Genomic DNA, 20,763 nt, shown 5'->3' on the forward strand with positions numbered 1-20,763 from the left:
CATCTCTGCCATGTACCACGAGGACCCTCGACTTAGAAATGTTCTCTGTCTGAATTCCTGTTGTACTTTGTATCATTGCAGCACAGTGAATAATTGCTGCTTTATAATGCAGCTCTCTGTGTGCTGTGTGGAATGCAGTGGCTGAGGCTGGGGCTCAGAGGCAGACTTCTGGGGTCTGCTATACTTACTGGATGTCTGACCACTGGACCTATCACTCATCCTCTCAGTGCTCCAGTTTCCTCATTGGTAAGCGGGAATAAAAACAGTATCCACTTCATGGGGGCATTGAAAAGATTAAATCACCTTATTACTTATAAAGTGCTTAGGACAGTCCTCAGTAAAACGGGTTATTGTTAACATATTTACAAGACTAAGCTCTTCAAGTGCATGGCCACCTCTCCTTTATTTTGGAATCCCTACAGTGCCTTGTATATTGTAGGTGCCCAAGGGAATACTGGCACCCAAGTATAATAGATGGACTATCTGGGAGAAACACCAAGCAATCACTATTTATATCAAATGACTGATATTTTGAGTTCTTAATTTTGCCCCAATAGTTAAAGATTGTATTTTGCCTTCATATAAAGCATTTTAAAAGGATACTGGGATAAAGCATATATGGTAGCCGCTTTGTCACAGTGAGTATTACAAATATTCAACAGGAAATAGCTGTTGAGTGAGTCCCAGGACACTGGGACAAAGGAGCTGGACTCGGGGGTGCCCAGAGCATGATGAAGGAAAAAATGAACAAGTCTAGATCTACAAGATTATATTCATGCTGGGGATATAAAAGTAGGGCATTCTCAGCATCCCCAGTACATATAAGATAGCTGGTAGGAGTTAGGGATTGGGAATGAGTATAGGCTGTTGTGTGATCCAGCAACCCAAAGGGGAAAGATCATTTTGGTCTGATTTCAGCCTTTAGCAAATGTGAACATCAAATGTTTTACACCAGCCTCATAACTTTTCCACCTCTCTCTTTTTGGGGGGTGGGGGGGGGTGGGGGGTGGGTAGTGCATGGGCCAGGAATCATAATTTTTTATAACCATCCGATTTGAAAATATTGCCCTTTATGTGATTTATGTGCATTCCTTAACCAGCCTCTCTTCCTTTAGGCTAACTGTCTTGCCTCTCTCCTTTTCCCTTGGAGGGAGCTGAGGGTTACCAGAGGACCGAATGAGTGACAGAAACCAATGTGTGCCAAACACATCTGTGCTTGCACCCACCCAAGATGAAGAATTATACGCACTTGAGTGAGGAGGTCACCCAACTTCCGTGTTACATGGTTAGGCTGACTACTTCTAAAGGTCTCTCCTCCTTCCTTCCCTCCCTCCTTCTTTCTCTCTCTCTCTTATTACAAAAGCAGGATCTGCTAATTGTATAAAGCCACGTTGGGAAGTTTCTGAAGGGTGGAAAGTGTAGGCTTCTGTCCTCTCCCCCTCCTTTGAGTCTCACTTCCCAGAGGCTGTCACTAATTATTGTTTCACCTGTGTCCTTTTGGATATTTTTATAAGCACATATGTGTATATAATTTTAAAATATACCAATATTATTGTGCTAAACACACTGTGTAGCATTGTACACTGGGATTTTTACTTAAGCAAAGAAAAAATACATTTGGATATCTTTCCATATGAGCCCCAACAGAGCTATTGCATTATTCAAAATAATTTTAGAGTATTTCATTGTACGTGTCTATTAATTTGTTAGATTAGTCATTTATTGATGGATCTTTAGGTTATTTCAATTTTTATTGCTGTAAATAATACTGCAATAAATATATGTAGAGTATATGCCTAGAAGTAATATTACAGGGCCACAGGGTATGCACACAGAAAATTTAATGGGGGTTGCCAAGTTCTCTTCCAAATTAGGATGACCGTCATATTTAAATAACGCATAAAAAATATATGACTACATATTACCATATACACTTAGTGCTACAATATATTTACAATCTTTGGTATCTGTTTAAAATTTGAAATTCGATCGGTTAAAACACATTTCCTTGTTGTCTTAATTACCATTTATTTAATCATGAGCGGAGCTGAGCTTTTGCATTTCCTTCCCTATGATATTCCTGTTGATGTGTTTTGCCCATTTTCCAAGATAGGTTTTCATTTTTCTTTTCAATTTGTAAATGCTGTTAGTACATTATGGAAATTTGCCCTTTGTGCTTGCTGAGAATATTTTCCTCATTTTCCATCTGTCTTTTGAATTTGTTTATTCCGTTTTCTAACGGGGTTTCTAAACATTTAATCTATTTCCTATAGAAACTTGTCTGAATGTAGAAGTTGTAAGAGCTCTGAGTTTGGTATCATAAAAGCATGAAAGGAAAGGACATGAAAAGCCAGGAACAAAGCAAGAAGTTGTTCTACACAGAGACTATCCAGAGAGGAAAGGCAAGATTTATTTTCAAAGTTCTTGCCTGTGGTTTTGTTAAATCTGTAAGTCAATAGACATTTCAAGGCTTTATTCACACACCAAGATATAAGGGAAACCCCAACCGTTTGCAGATTTACCTTTTCAGTTTTATTGAATAACAGCTGAAGTCAAAAGAAGAACCAACTGGGGTTGATTAAGAATGACACATCTGGTTCTCTAAAACAACATGACCTAGTTCAGTATTTATTAAGAGCAGCTCAAATTAATCTTTTTTCCTACTGTTAGTGTCAACAAAGTTTCCCAATTATACATTTACTGGCGTTCAGAGACTTCAAGGGCCCTTCTGCATTGGCAGTACCTGTCAAGTTGTTGGTTGCCATTTATGGGTTATTAAAGCATAAGAATGTCAGGTCGGATAATAGGCATAAGAAAACTTCAGATCCCTCATGGGGTCCTCTGTTCATCAGCGTCTTTTCAAAGGTTTCCTCAACTGAGTCAGAAGATGGGCTGATCTTATTTTATAAGACAGGTCTTTTGTCCTTTTCCCCCAGTAAGGCCAAGCCTCAGTTATAACCTTCCCTCCCCCAGGCAGCTGAGAGGCTGACCCAGCTCCTTTCTGCTACCTGTTACCAAGATTGCAGTCACATGGGGATCACATGAAAACTGTTCTTCAGATCCATCATTGAAACGCCAATATCAAGGGTAAAGTGCCATAGAAACATGGAGTCTGTCCTCATATTTATTTTTAATATTTTGGGATTTAAAATGTCACTGAATCATGTGTCACAAAATATATGGTTAAGGACTCATCATGGAATGCATAGACAGTATATATAGCATAACATAGGCAATTATTTTGAGGCAGTGGGTTTGTTTTGGTTAGTTAACTAGTTAACTAAACCAGGGTGGTCTAAAATAATCTATATAATTTTAGGCAGTTTGTCCCAATCTTACTTCAAATTATTATTTATTTCCAGATCTGGTGTGAGACTTTTCAACAATGTATCACTAAAAACCTCATTGGGGAAGAGTCTAGAGGGCAGGACTACTTGTGGGGAAGGCTCCCCAGCGAGCATGTTGGAACTCACCAGGGAGCATAGGTGAATCTCTCTCATGAGCAGCAGATATGTTTTATCTCATATGCAAACTCCAGCCAATTCTTAACTACCACCTGACTTGCTATGTTGAAAAAGTGTGACAAAAACTGCTAGCTGTCCCCTAGTATCTATCCTCCCCTCCTTTCATAGTAATAGAATTTTATCTGACTATAAATTTGGCCAGTATAAAGACTACATTTCCTAGTGTCCCTGTTGCTAGGTGTGATCAAGTGATCAGACACTGGCACACAGGATGGGTACATTAGTGGTGTGTGCCACTGCCTCCAAAGGCCACACCTTTCCCTTGTTCCTCTCTCTGACTCCCTGCAGCTGGGATGCACCTATGGTGGCGAGCTCCCATGGACCATGCAAACAGGGTTGGCTGAACACGAGACAGATAATTATCCACACAGCGAGACCCCCATATCAGAACTGGATGCTTGCTCAAAATGACACACGATGAAGGAATACATTCCCATCTCATTTAGCTCCCATCATTTTTGGCTTTGTTAGTTTGTGTGAATAAGCACCCAATCATATATGAATAGGTGTTTGGCAAGAGGACTGCCTAATAAACCATGTATTTTTCCCCCAGAGGATTCTCAATACCAATATCCTCAAATACCAAATTTGATTATGGTTTTGAATTGTGCCATCATTTCTGCAACTTGTTTACTTAGAAATGCCAAGTCCATTTTAATCTACTGCTTTAGAGAAAAGTCTCCAGGCAGCATAATCCGATGAGGCTGTACTCAAATGTCAGACATTATTCTGGGGCAAAGACAGAGAAGAACATCAAATTTCCTTTTAAGCAAACCCTGAAAGTCACTGGTTATAGAAATCTAAACCTACACAGCTTCCCCCATCAGTTAATGTTGCAAAATAGGTATATCTGTAAGGTCTACCTTGGGTAAATAATCCCTTTTATTGGATTTAGTCTGACGTGGATTCTACTATCAAGAAGAGAGAGAGAGAGCATAGTCAGAAGATCTTACTTAGCCTCATAGGGAAACTTCCCACACCCCAAATTTATGTTCAGAATATAATTTGATATGCAATCCAAATAAAGCAAACTTTCAATTCAACCAAACCTAAAATAAAATTCAGACCCAAAGGATTGATACCTTAATCAAATGGCATCCAAAGAGAACTTGGATTCTGCCTTCTCCCTCCAATCTCCTTTTGCAAAACATGGTACAATACATGAAAGAAATCTGATACTGGCCCAAATCTGAACTTTCAAAAATATATTCTGGGCCAATTCACATTTAGCCCCAGTTCTGACTCCTTCAACAAATACAGTACTCAACAATCTCAACTAAATACATAATGTTTACTTTGAGGCACTGAAATAGCTTGAATCTCCAAAGAAAGTTTAAACTTTCTCTATTATATTTTGCTCAGGCAAGAGATGCCAACTGTAGTTTAGAATATATTTTCAGCACTATAGGAACAAGAGAAGAGCTTTTCTAGTTGTTGCTGCAATGGCCAAGAAGTTAAATTAATTAGACTTTAACAAGTTATATTAATAGAGGCTTGGTGATACTGGCTAGAATATAATTTTTAGCCTCAGCTTACCCCTTTCCCCTTTTTGTAACTAACGGTGTGCATGGCTTCTCCTTAGCAAGCAGGGCCAGGTTGCAATTTGTCATAAAGGTATTCTGATGAAGACTCGCTACCCTGATAGCCATTGAGTGAAAGGGTCTGCATCTTGGGGTGCAACCTATGGCATCAATGCTGCCTAATCAATGCAATACTTAGCTTCCCACTGGGGGGGGGGGGCACTGTACTGCCTAAGATGGCGGGAAGGGAGTCAGTGTTTCAAAGTGCCGTATGCTAGAATCCTTTCATGTTTTGATTGCATTTAGTTATCACAGCACTATGAAGAATTATTACCCCTGGTTCACAGATGCAGAAACGAAGTCCAAGAGAAACACAGTAATATGCCTAAGATCACATCTCAATCTGAACTCTCAGGACTGCCTGGAACTTCCAATTTATACCACTGGTAATGGGCAAAGACTTCTTCTCCCCAGAGTTATACTCTTTCTTTTAAGCTCTTTTAAGCTCTTTTTCTTTTAAGCTCTTAAAAGAAAGTCCCTACAATTGTTGTGTTTTTTAAAAAAAATTAACTTTCCTTTTTAGGAACTGTAATGTAATATTTGCTTTAAATGATTTTTGGCTAGCTGAAAGTAGAACCTGGGGCTAGAAAAGGTATTGTCAATGTTTTCAGATGGGTTTTAGCATGCAATAGTGTAGCTTTTAATTTTCATTTTTGAAAGGGTTGTAAAATTCTTGGATCAATATTTGCTACTATAAAAGAAAATACTTTAAAAATCTACCTCTATGAGTGGCCTACATAGGTTACAACATGTTTTGATACTGAAATATTTATGAATGAAGTGATATGCTGTCTGGATTTCCTTCAAAATAATCCAGAGGAAACAGTAGGTGTGTGTATATAAAGGAATCAGGATTGACCATCTACTAATAGTTACCCAGGTGGGCAATTGGTACAGGGTGTTTATTACAACATGGTCTAATTTTTTTCTTTGATTGAAATTTTGAATAATATCTATAAAAAGTATGCTTGGGATTTTAAGCCTCCATTAGGCTACTTATACGCTACTCTCTTTTGCAGTCCTTCGGTTTTCATTTATTTGGCTAATATGTATTCATTTAGTAACTATTATACTTCCAGAAACGTGCTAAATTTGTTCAACATATATGAATAACAAAACAAATATAAGTGGTCATTTATTACAGAATTTAGTTTACTCAAACACTCCGGGGTTTGTGTATATGCTGCTTGGCAATACTAATGAAGGTACATACTACCTCTGATAAAATTCCCCTAACCACCTCTCTGCCCCTGTCTGATCTATATTAATGACTTTACCTTATTTTAAATGTCAGACCCAGCATTTTGTTCATCCGTAGACACTGACAATACCTTTGGAATATGGATATACAGAGTACATATAGCCAGCCTCACTTCCCTGTCACTCTCTCTCTCCTGCCTTCCTACTTGGCAAGCAAAATCCAACTGTGCTTCAACACAACTCTCTCTACCTTGCTACCCCAGCTGAGCATGGCTGGAAAAAATGCACAATCTTGGTGACTCATTCCACTTTAAATGTATGTCCATCTATTTTAGGTGAGCTCTGAGTGGGTTTGTGGTAATCCCACATTCCCTAGACTGATCAGTCTCCCAGGCTCTAAACTGTTTCATCCTTCTTTTCTCTCCCCTCATCTCCAACACCTTCCCTCCTTCCTTACTCTCAGCCGATGACCTTCTGGATTGTTTTATTTAGATAGGGAAATGATATCGTGAACTACCTGATCTTCCCACTAGAAAATGTACCCACATCTTTGCCCCGATGCTCCTCCTTCCCTCCTGTTATAAGGATGAAACTATCCCTGCTCTACCTCAGGCCGCATTCTACATTTGTGCTCCAAATCACCTTTAAGGGACTTCATTGCAATTCCCCTTTTCTTTTCTAGAAACACTTACCCCTTGAGGGGCTAGGATCAAGTTCCATGGTTTTAAATATCCGCTCCTATCTCTAAGGATGGCCATGAAGCATCTTTGCAGTGTCTACTCCTCACCCTGAACATGCAATTCATCAGCAAGTCCTCTTGAGCTCTACCATTAAAATATACCTTGGATCCGACCCCTTTCGCCACCTCTACTGCTGCCATCCTGTCAAACCCCGGTCAGCTCTGACCTGGTTTACTGTCATGGCCTTCTAACCCATCTTCCTGCTTTTAATCTTGCCCCCATTTCAATCTAATCACTCCACACAATAGCTGAGTGATTTTTTTAAGGCATAAGGGACATTCTGTAACTTGTCAGATCAAAAGTCTGTTAGAATAAAATCCAACTTTACAAAAGTCTTTTACCTTTACAAAGGTCTTCTTTTTTTTACATGGGTAGGCATGGGGAATTGAACCCGGGTCCTCTGGCATAATGGGTGAGAATTCTTGCCTGCTGAGCCACCGTGGCCCACCCTACAAAGGTCTTCTTGCTCTTCATTGAACACCCTGGGCTATTGTCCCTGGTTTCTCCTGCCCTGGGATGCTCTTTCCATGGCTGGTTCAGGGCTCTCCTCAAATGTCATCTCTTCAGAGAGGCCATTTCTGATCACCAAATTTTCAAACCAAATGCCCTGACTATTTACTATACAGTGCACACAGGTACGCACATTTACACCTTACTTACCTTTATTTTTCTTAATAGCATTTTTTGCCACCAGACATCATCTAAGTACTTGCTTACTTATTTATTCATAACATTTGCCCCTCTCAACTCAAGCACAATGAATTGTTTACTGCTGCTTTTCTAGAATCTCAACCTCGAGTGGCACATAGTAGGAGTCAAAAAAAATATTTGGTTACTAAAGGAATGATTGGAATTGTTAGAGGCCTTTCATATTAAACTTGAAGTTTAGAAAATTGTGGATGGAAGAGTGTTTGAAAGCAGGCCACTGTTCAAGTCTGAAAGAATTCTGCATGAACAGCAAAGTCAGCTGTAATAAATGACAATACTGTCACTACTGACAGTAGGATATTTGGACAAAGGGGAGAGAATGAGGCAATGGAGGCCAGAATGTGGAGAGAAATGTAAAGCGCTTGATGTTTGCAATATGTTATTATTAATAATTGGTATGTTGATGTGAAAGGGTTTATAGGTCTCCTGAGCCATTTACTTAATGGCTAAGTAAAATCTTCTTCAGAAGATTCCTCCATTTATGCAAGGGAATGGGTTTGTTAATAGGTTCCTGTGGTATATGGGCCCTCCACAAGTGCTCAGAATAAATGGCACTTAAATGAGGAAAATGCTGGGTGTGTTCAGATGTCCCTGGAAGCCAACCTAATGTAAGTGTCACTCAGGTAATGAACCTGGTCTTCAAGAGGCTACATCAGGGCCTCTTGAGATTGAGTTCTGCACATGAATCTTAGCTTTCTCAAATTTTTGAAAAAGGACATGAAAAAGTAAATGGAATTTTCAGCATGTACTCATAGAATCCAGTTTTATTTTCAATATGAAGAAAGACATTATTGTTAATTCTGATACGAAGAGGAAAACAGCGTTCAGATTTGAAGGTAGAATTGCTGTTCGAAAGGATCACCTGGGGATTGCACTAAGGATTTGTATTCTGACTCTTCCCATTTCAGAGTGTGACCAAGTCAGTTGAACTTTGTCCCTGCTTTCTCAGTTTTGTTCTGGAGGTTTCTGTGTTCACAGTGGGCCCTTCTCTTTGCTGCTAACTGAAGGTAGGGCTTGATCACCTTAGCGAGATTAAGTTCAGGGATAGGACTCTCATACGTGCTAACTTGTGACATCATTTCCGGGCAAATTTCTAACCCTTAGCTTTTTCAAGTCCTATGACCTTAGGGATCTCTGCTGAGCTTTTTGAACCCTTCTCTTTCCATTCAATTATATTCACTGAATGGGAGCCTGCAGTTTTCCATTAAGTCTCAAATACAGTCCTTAAAGCAAGAAAAAAAGTAGGTTTATAAATTACGTTGATTGCAGTGACCATCTGGCTGGTTGTGTCTCCTCCCCATTCCAGCTTTCACTCTGCAGAGGCAGACCCTCCCCTAGACTCTAGGCCTAGTTCTGTTTGTTAGTGAGGAGCATTTCAGTAGTCTGAAGCCAACTTTCCTGATTCTGTGCCTTGGACCTAGTATTCGGGTCCATGCCTCTTCCTTACATTGTGCCCTAGACCCCCAATTGAGTTTGCCCCTTGTCAAAGTGCCCATGTGCCAACATCTTCTTTTGTAGCAAGCAAGGGCCCAGAGCAGAGTGAGTTTGCTTCTTGCCTACCTTGCTCCTATTTCTGTCAGTTTTCCGCTCCCCACTATTTAAATTCTCATTCTGAAACTTAGAGTATAAAGAAAAATAATTCTATAGTGTATAAAAACCCAATGGATAATATGATTGCATAACATTTTCCCTTTCTATCAAATATTATACTTAAATTCCGGGTTACAGTAAAACCTGCCGTGCATAGATAACTGTGCTTTGTTAGATTTAATCTCTGTTGGTCTCTGAATCAGCCTTCTAGTCTTTTCTAATATTTTATTTTTCCCAGAAGATGTTCACCTTAAAATAACGTTATGTTTTCTCTTTCAGAAGACACTAGGGGATTCTTAGGCAGAGGGGAGCATTCTAATACAGTTTGACTGAGGGCCTTTAAATAACAGTAATTTAATAATAATAAAAATTAATTATTCCAAGTTTCCCTGTGAAAAAAGAGGAAAGCTGAAACATGACTGCTGAAAACAGGTAGAACCAGAAATGAGAGTAGAGGGAAGAGAAGTCATGGTCTGTGAGGTCTAGCGGCACTATTTTGGAAGAAAAGCAGTGGCTATGGCAAGGAAGACTCCTTTGGGACAGATGTAAAAAAATGACCAGAGAAGACTAAGGCCACTTGGACAAGTTGAATTTCATTGCACTAAACTTTTGAAAACTTATCCAGCCAAGGAGACCTTGTGTTGTTTGGAATCATGGCTTTGGAAGTTCAATCAATTAGATGGAAGTTTCCCTGAGGGAACTTGTAATGACCACAAGTCTGAGCCTGCCATGAAGCTTCTCATACTACTTTGTAAAAACAATTTTATTTTCTTGAAGAGGGAAAGTAGACTGTTTCAATACCTCTGTGGCATGTAAATGGAAGCCACTTACATTTTTGTGGAGACAGTGCTGTTTTTACTGTGCTGCCTTTTTAGCTAAATGTGTTTGTAATAAAGCTTATATAAAAGCCCATGAGTCTTAAGAGATAATTTTAGTGTACCCATGTGATATGTGTTATGTGATACACATAGATTATACATACCTAAATATATATATAAAGAAAAATAAATACAGATGTAAAATTAAGAGACAGAATTAAATGTCCCTCAAGATATTTCATGCTACTTTAGCTTAGAGAATGTTTAGAGCCCTTGAACCACCTTAGCACAGCTTGTGCTAAGACCGAAATCTGAATTTTTTCCTTTTTGAGCCATCAAAAAGAGTCTAATAAAGAGAAACAATTTATCTAGGGTACCTTTTCTTCTAAGAGTATCACATAAAGGATGGAGAAAAAGTTTTGAGAGGAAAGCTTATCTGTGTTCTCAAGTCCCAGATGGAGTTGAATTTCTCATTTATGACAAATAAGCCCAAACCCATTCATGGTTTCATCATTTCTTATGCCTCCAATCTTCCTCTGGATGAATCCCTCTCATCCTAAGCAATGGCCTGGTAGAAACCATGATCCGTGTGGGAAACTCAGGCAAGTTTTTATAATATTGGTGCATGGTGTACTTAAAGTCATTCGCTTTCAGCATATTTCCTAAGAGGCAAGGAAGAGTAACCTACTTACTTGTATTTATCTTCTGGAGTGAAATGTGCTTTTCCAGTTGTCTCCGTAGTTTCACCTCTGCTCCATATTTTCCAGTGGTCCCATTGTCAGCCAGAATGAAATGGGAATGCATGCTGTTGAGAATAGTGAGCTTGCTCATGGGATTGGACATGGTTTGGTAGGGCCGGACAACCTGCGGGGTTTCAAAAGGAAGAGGCAAGAGTCAAAGAAACAAGAAAAAGAAAGCAAAAATGAAAAGGAGAACCAGGTAGAGTGGAAAGAGAGAGAAAAAGGAAACTGAGTATCTGGTACAGTGAAAGTACAGTCTACATCCTCTTCTTAATATTGCTTGGGGAGAAGTAAGATTTATGGTAAAAAAGCTTCATTCATTCATTTCAGATCATGCTTAGAGGACTATTTATTTATTTATTGAATTCAGACAGAACCTAGAGTTTGTGTTTTTGATGCCCTCAAAAACTGGCATGTCAAAGAATGGCCTGTTTTAAAGTGAATCTTTTGTTTGCTAATGAACCAAAGTGAATTTCTTAAATAAATCTATTTATTTTCTCTTCTGTATCATGTCCATTCTTTAAAAGGCATATAGGCATAATAGAGAAACCATGATTCTCAGTACTGAAGGGGAGGTGATCTGTGATATTCTGTGCTATACCCATGCAGATAGCTCAAGGTTTGCTATTTAAAATCAACACTATTCTTACTAGATATTTTATTTAGGTGGAAATCTCAAGTGCATAATAATAGTCTCATAAAATGAATATGAATCAGGCCCAAAATGCTTATCTCAGTCTTATTCTACTTTTAAAAAATTGTTTTAATTTCATGGTGAATTTCTCCACCTAAAAGAAAGCAATTGTCAGTGTGGCTTTTCAGATTTTTTTTAACATAAAAGTAAAACCAACACCTACTGTGGGACAGCTGTTTTTCATATATTATATTCCTTGCAGCAATCCTATAAGCTGAAATGCTGTCATGTTCATTTTGTCAATGAGGAGACTGAGAAATGGAGAAGAAAAGCAAGTTTTCCAGGCACTACTGTAGTCGGAACCAGAATTCACACCCAGATTTGCCTGATTCCCAAATCTATACTCATTCTATTTTCCTATACTGCTTAGACACAATAGAAAGAGAAGAGGATATGCTGAAATACAAGGAGTATGTTTTAATAGCTCTCTGTGGGAACATTCCACAGGCTCATTATTCCACTATCTCAGTACAGTTAAAATTGATAGGACAGAAATAAACATTACTGATTTTTTCCCCATGCTTTTGTGTGGTGTGTACATTTATTATCGAATTGGGATGCTCTCATTCAATTTCCGTGTGTAATTACTAAGAAAAACTGTGGTGAGATTGAATAGTTTGTGAAAGGAATTACATAAGGATTTAGGAAGGGTAATATTTAATAGTGCAGAGCTCACGAAAGAATTTTTTTAGACCCTAAGGCTGGTTTCAAAACCTCTATATTTCTATGTGCCTGGCAAAGAGAATGTATTCAATAAATAGTGAATGAATGAACAGGAAAACCCTGAGACTGACATGCTTTTGTTCAACACTGAAAACAAACCAACCAACCCTCTTTCTGCATTGTTTGGGACTTGTGCTAAATTTAAAATGTGTAAATAACTTCAAGCCTTTGAGATATGATTCATTCCCATTGTCATGTGCCTTATTTGTTAATATATCATTGATATAACATTAATTCATAGCTTCACCTTAGTTGACTCTTCTTGATCAAAGAAGTCTATGACTTTTTATTGTCCTTAATAACAACATTAAAAATAATAAATCATTTTATTGTCAATTATTCCCTTGTCTAGATGACTTAATGAGAGACCCCAAAATATCGAGACAGTAGTTTGCTAACTCCATCCTGAGCTCTCTAGGAACTGTAGATCTCTTAGGGCTGAAGTTCCCATTTTATTGTTACTCACTTTTTATCATAGAACATTCATCCTAAGGCAGACTGCGAGTTAATAAATATTAAAATTTTGCTGAAAGAGGCTTAGCAGAAAGATTTTCTCCTATTCTTAAAGTGCCCTGCATGTGCTTTTTTTTTTTTTTTTTTTAAAGGAAAGACAGAGAGAAGGAAGGAAGGATAGAAGGAAGGAAAGGAGGAAGAAAGGGAAACATCTTTTAAACATTTTCTTGTTTTATTGTATTTTGTTTCTCCGTTTTTGTTACATGGGCTGGGGCCGGGAATCGAACCGAGGTCCTCCGGCATAGCAGGCAAGCACTTTGCCCGCTGAGCCACCGCGGCCCGCCCCTGCATGTGCTTTTTAAGAAAAGAAAATGTTTTTGATTAAGTTACTGCTTTCTCTTTTAGTGGCTCCCCTAAAGCTCCATGCGAGGAGGGAGATATAAAACAATTTGGAGAGAAGCAAGAGAAAGTAGATTTTCTGCAGGTTAAAACATGTGTGATGGTGAATCTCAGGTATTTGGATTGGCTAAGGCACGAGTCCACATTCTGAATTCCTGAGAATCTAATTAATGACCATCAGTGAAAATAAATTTTCAAATGAATAAAGGGATAAAAATGATTTGGGGCCAAGCTGATGTACTCGCTGCAATTTGTGAATGAAAGAACATAATTAAATCATCTGACTATTTTATATATCTGTTCTCTTCACCACTGATTCTAAGGGCATAGATGCTTCAGTCTTCTGAGCATTTTCTTGTGAAATGTGGCTAAACAGCTTTTGGGAATACTGTACATCTGACTCTGGCATGACAAAAGGGTCAAGTTTATAGTATCTTTCATGAATCTTAATTTCTTCATCTTACTGGTTCCCATTTCTTTTCCTCTCATGGGATACACAAGTTAAAGGTGGTCATATTTTGGCAAAGAGTCTGCCAGCTGGATAATAAGGACTATAAATCTGAAAAATAGGTAAAATGCCCTAATTTATTTTTCAGTCATCATTGGAAGAAGATGTATTGAATTCTAGAACAATCCTGAGCATCTGAGCCGTGGGAATCTGTTTGAATCCCAGCTCTTCCAATGGCTTTGTGACTCTGAGTTCCACTGTGGTTTTTATTTGGGGGGGTGGTGGTGGTGCACGGTCCGGGAATTGAACCCGGGTCTCCCCAATAGAAGGCAAGCATTCTACCACTGAGCCACCCTTGCACCCTTCGTTGTATTTTTAATCTGTAAAAGGGAAATGATAAAATCTCTTACCTCACTGGGATTAAATGAGATTATCAGTGCCAAATGCAGTGCGATGGTTAAATGTTAATTCCTTCTCCAGCTCTATTGTATTTGACCAACAATAAACTGATTTAACAGTTATAAATTAGTGACCAAAAAGAAACGATGAGAGACAAATCATTGACTTTTTTCTAAAGAGATTTAAACCAATGGATGTGAGTAAAGGAATAAAAAAAAAGAGCAATCACTTGGCAGAAGATGTAATGTGTTTTTTCTTTGCCATATCTTCCCAAGCATCTAAGAGAGAGATGCTTTGAAACTATTCATTTGGTTAACTACAAAGTTGGAAATCACTTCCCGAATAGTTCAGAGGAAGGCATTTTGGTCTCTCTCACCTACAAAACCCACTTACTGTTTTTCATAACAAACACACTGGCAGTCAGTTTTTGTTTGGTTATAATTTGCATATCAACAGAAAGATTTGCTGATCTTCCTGTTGGGTTTTCCAAATAGAAAAAATAATGTATTTTTATCACATGAATACAAATGAATTTTTCCCTCTGAAGAAAATGTAGAGGTAATGCAGCCTGTTTCATTAGTAAGAGCTCATAAAAAGAGGACAACTTTCTATGAATTATATATACACAGATACACACACATACATATATGCCTACGTGGGTTTGTACAGTAAATAAGAAAATCGTGACATGTTCATAACCTATAGTTATATTGGATTACTCTAGTATCTATTTCACCAGGTTTTCTTGGGAGAATTAAGCACTAAGGTCCTGTAGTATCCATTGCTTAGATTACTTTCTCTCCAAAGCATTTATCCCGGTTATCTACCACTTTTGGGAGAATTGAGAAAACAGTCACTCAAGTCATTTTCTGTGTTTCCTATTCAGAGAAGGAATCTGGCTTGAGAAAGGCCACATGGTATCTGAAAGGCATTACTATAGAGTAATCTTTCTTCGTCAGTAAATAGAAAAGCACCCATGCTTAGAAGGGGAAGTGGCTTAGTAGTGGATTTTCAACCCAGCATTCCCCAGACATCATGGGCCAGAAAACCTCTAAAAATGACATTTCACCTCTCTCTTGTCCCTCAAACATAAATGAGAGAATTCTTCACTCATTAATCCATTGTGTATCACTTAGGACTGGTTCATTGGTTAAATCTGGGGCCAAATGCTGCTATACAACTTGGTTCTGAAATAAAGAGTACGAGATGAAATGGAACTGTTTAATAGCTTAATGGATGTGAGACCCTTTACAGAAGGCATAGGAGGGCCCTCATCATTTCCAGGAGGTGAGTGATCTAGAGACAGTGTGTAAATGCTGAGCGTCATTCATGGTGACCTCAGACTGCTGCATTTATTTTCCCTGGATGGGTTTAAGTGAGTCATTTGGAAGCTGATCTAGGCCACCCACCAGTTGTTTTCACACATGCTCTAGTCTCACCCAGGATACTTAACAGAAGTCAGGAGATGTGAGTCCTGGTTCTAGTTCCTCTAGCTACTAATCTGTAGCCTTGTGCAAGTTTCTGAATTCCTTCTTGCATTCGTGTGGCGAGCACGGTGTTGGTTGATGAGATGCAAAATCTAACAGCTAGCTTGGTACTATCTCATAATAAATACGCAAAATACATTTACTGAAAGGAACTTTCTGGATCACAGTTTTCCCGTCTTTAAAGTAGAGGAATTTGACTGCAATTTCTAAACTTTTTACCTCTAAAATTGAGTCTGGACAGCTTATGCGAAAAAGTAAATTTATTATTTTCAGGGTATTTAGAACCCTATGACCTTTCTTGTGTGTTGATGTCATGAAAAGTAGTTCTCCTGTATGCTGGGGTCTCTTCCGTCTTATAATGCTTTCTAAAATGCAAGGACAGTCTGGTCACCTGGGGCTCCTTTTCTGAACAGAATTGAGTAGAATCAAGTGAATCAGGTTTTTGATTCATCAATCACAGGCCCTCTGCAATCTCAGGTCTCATTGTGTATTGAGTTGTATAGAAACAGGCAAGCAGCAGAGGAAGGGATGCCATTCTTTACCTGCTAATATTATCATGATTTTAACTGAAACAGGAAGAAAATTTATAGACCATCTACTGTATGTCAGGCCCTGTGATATACTTCCACATGGATTAATCCATTTCATACTTATTTTATAGGTAAAACTTCAGAAGCCCAGAGAAGTGAGATGTCTTGGCCAAATTTATCCTTCTAATTATGTTCTTTCTTCTAGACCATAGGTGGATATGCAGATTTTAAATTCCTTTACATGCCAGGAGACATTATGAGAGGTCAGAGGATCCAGTTTTATTGTAGATTTTTAAAGGAGAATAGGGTTGGTTTTGCATTCGGACATTTTTGCCAGTAACTCAGCTGGGCATTAAAATGCTTTTCTTTGACAGCTGATCAGATTATTTGCAGATGAGTCAACTGGAATTGAACATATACAGAGGTCAGGAAAGGAACCAGCAGGTAGCAAAATGGGGTTTGTGCTTTGGAGGAAGAGGAACAAAAGGGTTGACAAGGTTCTCTTTGGATTAGGCGTCCATTTCCAGGAGGGACGAGGGACTTGCTGAGATACCACTGAGAAATGGGAAGCAATCTCTGCATTTGGAATAAAGGAACATGGGGATGGAGAAAATGAGACAGAGGAAAAGAAAGGCTCTCTGGGTCCTCGTAATCATAGAGGGGCCTGAGCCAGCAGTGACACTGCCTTGTTATTTTGTATTCAGGCAGCTTAGCTGTAAGTCTAGGTATAAAGCGGGGTCACAATCCAGACAAGAAACCAGCAAACCCAGGGATCCATCTTCAAAGAGTGCCCAGTTACTTTAGCTGTGTGACTCCCATTCAAATCCATGGTAGGAATAATCACATCTTTCTGCAGCACTTTGACAATGTGTCCCTCCACTTGCATACTGCAGAGAGATACCCAGCCCTTATTCCACCATTTCCGCTCAAATATACCCACCTCCCTTTGCCTTGTCCTGAGGGAAATCAGGTACCATTCAGCACAGAGTTTACAGGCAATGGGAAAAGGCCCTTGAGTTCTGAAAGGGGTCACTTCCTTTAGAAGTCGACACAGATTAGTGTGGCGATTCTAAAACATGTTTACAAATTCTTTGCAAGTCTTCCCTTAGAGTGGGCTCAACATAGTGACTAGGTCCTAAGGGACAGAATAAAACAGAAGTGGTGGTGTGCCACTTTTAAGACTAGTTCATGAGAAAGCTTCTTCTTTGCCTCTCCTGAATCACTTACTCCTGTGGGGGATGCCAGCTGGTATGTCATGAAGACAATAAAACAGCTCTATTGAGAGGTCCACATGAGAAGTAACTCCTAGCCACAACCAGCAAGGAGCTGAGTTCTCCTCCCACTGGACAGGTGATTAAATGACCTTGAAAGAGGATCCTGCAGTCCCAGTGGAGCCTCCAGGTGACTGCAGGGTTAGCCATCATCTCGGCAGTGATGTCATGAGACCCTGAGCCAGGACCACTCAGATAAGTCATGCACAAATTCCTAACCCACAGGAACTATGAGATAATACATGTTCATTATTTTAAACCACTAAGTTTTGGGGGTAATTTGTTATACAACAATGGATAACTAATACAATAATGTGTTAGCATTATCTTCTTTAAGACCCCAGAATATATTCTCTCCTCTGTCTTCTGAACCAGTTGACGCATCATAATCTAATTCTCATTGGGTGCTCTGTGCTGCCTAACATTCTTTCCTGGGCTCTGATCCATTCTGGTGCCTTTCCTCCATCAGGCCCATGACTAATATCCTCCATGATCCTTACACCTCTGACCTTAAGATCATCCCTCTCCATCTGGCAGACGATGTGACCTGTGCTCCTACAAACTTGCCAGTTAAGTGAACCTAAGCATGTCTTCTACCTTCTCTGTCTTCATCTTCAAATGGAGACTAATAACAATTGTAACTACCTCATTGGCGTTTTGTGAGAATTAAATATGATATAAACTTCATAGGACAATGCATTTACGAACGCTGAATAAGTGTAGTTGTTCTTATTATAGAGAAGTAGTATTGCCTAACAGGTAGGGAATGTCCTAGATTTAAATTACAGCTGCATCCTTTGCTAGCCACCTAACATGGGCAAGTTACTTAACCTTTCTGTATTTAGTTTTATCATCACTAAAATGGGGATGATGACAGTAGCAATATTAAAAACAAAAATTCAGGAATGACATCGTAAGAATTAAAAGATTTAGTATATGTGAAAGGGCTTAAAGGGTACTGACAGTAAACTCTACAAGTGTTCTCTGACTTATTATTATTATTCTTATTATTTCAGAGATAAATGATAAAGCACCAGGCTGAAACCCATTCATCTTATCTGCACTGATTCCCTGCATGTACACATTTTTTCTCCATCACTTACGACAGTACAGGTGGTTAATGCTTCCCCTTCCCTCTGGCTCCTTCATCTCAGGGATTCCCCAGGACTTTGTCAAATCTCTTCCCTCTTTCCCTTTCTCCCTTGCCTCTATCAACACGTAACTCAGGTCTCTCCCATCTTGACAGAAAAAGATCCTTCAATCTAGGATTCTCTTCATCTATCCATATCTCTTTTCTCTTTCACAGCCAAACCTCTGAAAATAGCTGTTTCTGCCTGTGGTCTTCACCTCTTTACCTCCTTCTCTCTCCTCAATCCAAGTGCAATGAAATGTGCCTTCTTCCTTCAGCATTCCATTGAAGCTGCTTTGACCAATGATGTCTTTCTTGAGAAACTGGAGGGACACTTGTAAGTCCTTCCCTTTCCATCCTCTGGATAATACTTGCCATTGCCCTTCATTCCACCCTGGAAAACACCCTTGGCTTCCATAGCATTGACTCTGTGGATTGCTCCGTCCTCTCTGGCATTCCATTGGTCTCCAGGGTGGGGTGCTTTCCCTCATTAAATGTGGAAGAACATCAAGACCCAATCATACACCCTTCTTTTCCTCACTCCCCACATTCTGCCTTGATGATCTCATCCATCATGAAAGCTTCAATTTCCCCCTGTATGTAGTTGTTTTCCAAAGACTAAGTCGATAGCCCTGTTCTCATTCCTGAGCTTCAGACTCATATAAACACTGGATAATTCAAAGGAGCTTCAAAATCAACATGCCCAAATCCCAAATGCAACATTAGCTTCAACAAAACTGTGTTCCTCATGGAAGTGAATGTGACAGATGCCTGGGCAGGTAGCCGAGGACCTGAGTGTGGTCCAGGCTTGGCCAGTATTGGCTCTTCCCACCTGTAACAGACTTGGGTGGGTTTCATTGTCTTCTCTGTTTCCTCTCTTTACCTGGAAACATTTTACCTAACCTATTCATAGGAATCCAGAAATCCCCATACAAGGACCACTAAAGGGAAGATTTCTGAGTTTACAACATGAAGTCATATTTGGCTGGTCTCAGAAATCAGTGACAAATGTGCCGCCTTAATAATGACTGACATCAGCATTAGCAATCAACTTTTTTCTTGGCTTGAAATATAGAGATGAAATCAAAAGAATATTTCCCAATTAAATGCAAGCATTCATTCCTAAAGGCTATAAATTTCTGAGAATAAATCTCTAGCATAGAAAAGTTGAAGATACCACTGAATCTGAAGATAATTTAATAACCACATAAGAAGATATGTTAGAAAGCTACCCAAATAAATTTTCATCCTCAGGTTAAAATAAAACTGCTTTTTTTTTATGATAATGGATAGTTTTTTAATTTGGCATCTGTCTTGTTATTTTGGGTTCAGGAAAAGATAAATTACAATGGCTTCAAAAGTTGTTCAATTACTTGAAACAATTTTGATCAGATTTTTTCTAACTAAGGAATTTCAGTCTAAAATGTGTTATATGAAAATATACTTCATTGGAAATTCTTTCTTCACTTTATACTGGTGATATTTTCATAATCCTCTGTCCAGATAGAGATTTTCTATTTGCAAGTTCAGCTCATTGTTATAAAATATTTGCCAATATCTCAACTAACAATAAAACATAATATTATTAAATATTTTAAAATTTTCTTTCCTTATGCAACATTTTGCTAGATAAGAATTTAGGCTTTGGAGACAGTTGGTCTGGGCTTTAATCCTTATTTATCTTCCCAACTATAAAATGCGTATAATAAATATTTCATAAGGCTAATTAATTCGTGCATCAGATTCAAAGTGAGAACTCAATAAATTATAGTTATTATCATTATTATACTCAGAAATCACATGAATGTAGACAGATCGAGTGTTTTTAAAGTTCACTTAGAGATGAAGAAATCAAATCTTACAGAGTTTGTGTCTTGTCAGTGCCTTAGATTCATGCAAAGTATTACATTAGGGGTTATAATGAAACAAAGAAAATGAACAATTCAATCTCTTTTTAAGGAGTTTTTGATTAAATTGCAGAAGACAGTTGTGGTAGAATTACAATTGGTTCTGAACATTATAGGTAAAGTGAGTCAGAGAAGATGCCTTGGTTTAAGTGAGCCTGAAACGAAATTTGTTGGAAATGAAGGATTCTGTTTTGTAATAGAAAGGGACAGTAGGATAATACGAAGAAGTCACAGAGGCAGCATTAATCTCAATAGCTGAAACTGTGTATGTTCTCATGTCCAAGTGACAGGAAAAAAAAAAAATTATTATCTCAGAATTCATAGCCTTACTCCTTACCGAAGTCTGTTGTTTTGATCTATTAATTGAGAAAAAAAGGGGTGGGTTATACAGAGTGGAAGATATTTACAATTCAATGAACAAAG

At 38.6% G+C, this 20,763-nt stretch overlaps 1 protein-coding gene across 3 annotated transcripts in view; it reads right to left on the bottom strand.

Annotated features, from left to right (window-relative positions):
• The window catches only part of TRPM3 (transient receptor potential cation channel subfamily M member 3), a 288,107-nt gene that overhangs the window by 243,168 nt on the left and 24,176 nt on the right, over nucleotides 1–20,763 (bottom strand). For all 3 annotated transcript variants that reach the window (XM_077148418.1, XM_077148417.1, XM_077148416.1), the window contains exon 4: nucleotides 10,853–11,024. In XM_077148418.1, coding sequence (XP_077004533.1) covers nucleotides 10,853–11,024 — 172 coding nt within the window. The remainder of the gene's footprint in view (nucleotides 1–10,852; nucleotides 11,025–20,763) is intronic.

This window comes from Tamandua tetradactyla, chromosome 2 (assembly GCF_023851605.1).
Source record: "Tamandua tetradactyla isolate mTamTet1 chromosome 2, mTamTet1.pri, whole genome shotgun sequence".
In the NCBI taxonomy this organism is placed as follows: domain Eukaryota; kingdom Metazoa; phylum Chordata; class Mammalia; order Pilosa; family Myrmecophagidae; genus Tamandua; species Tamandua tetradactyla.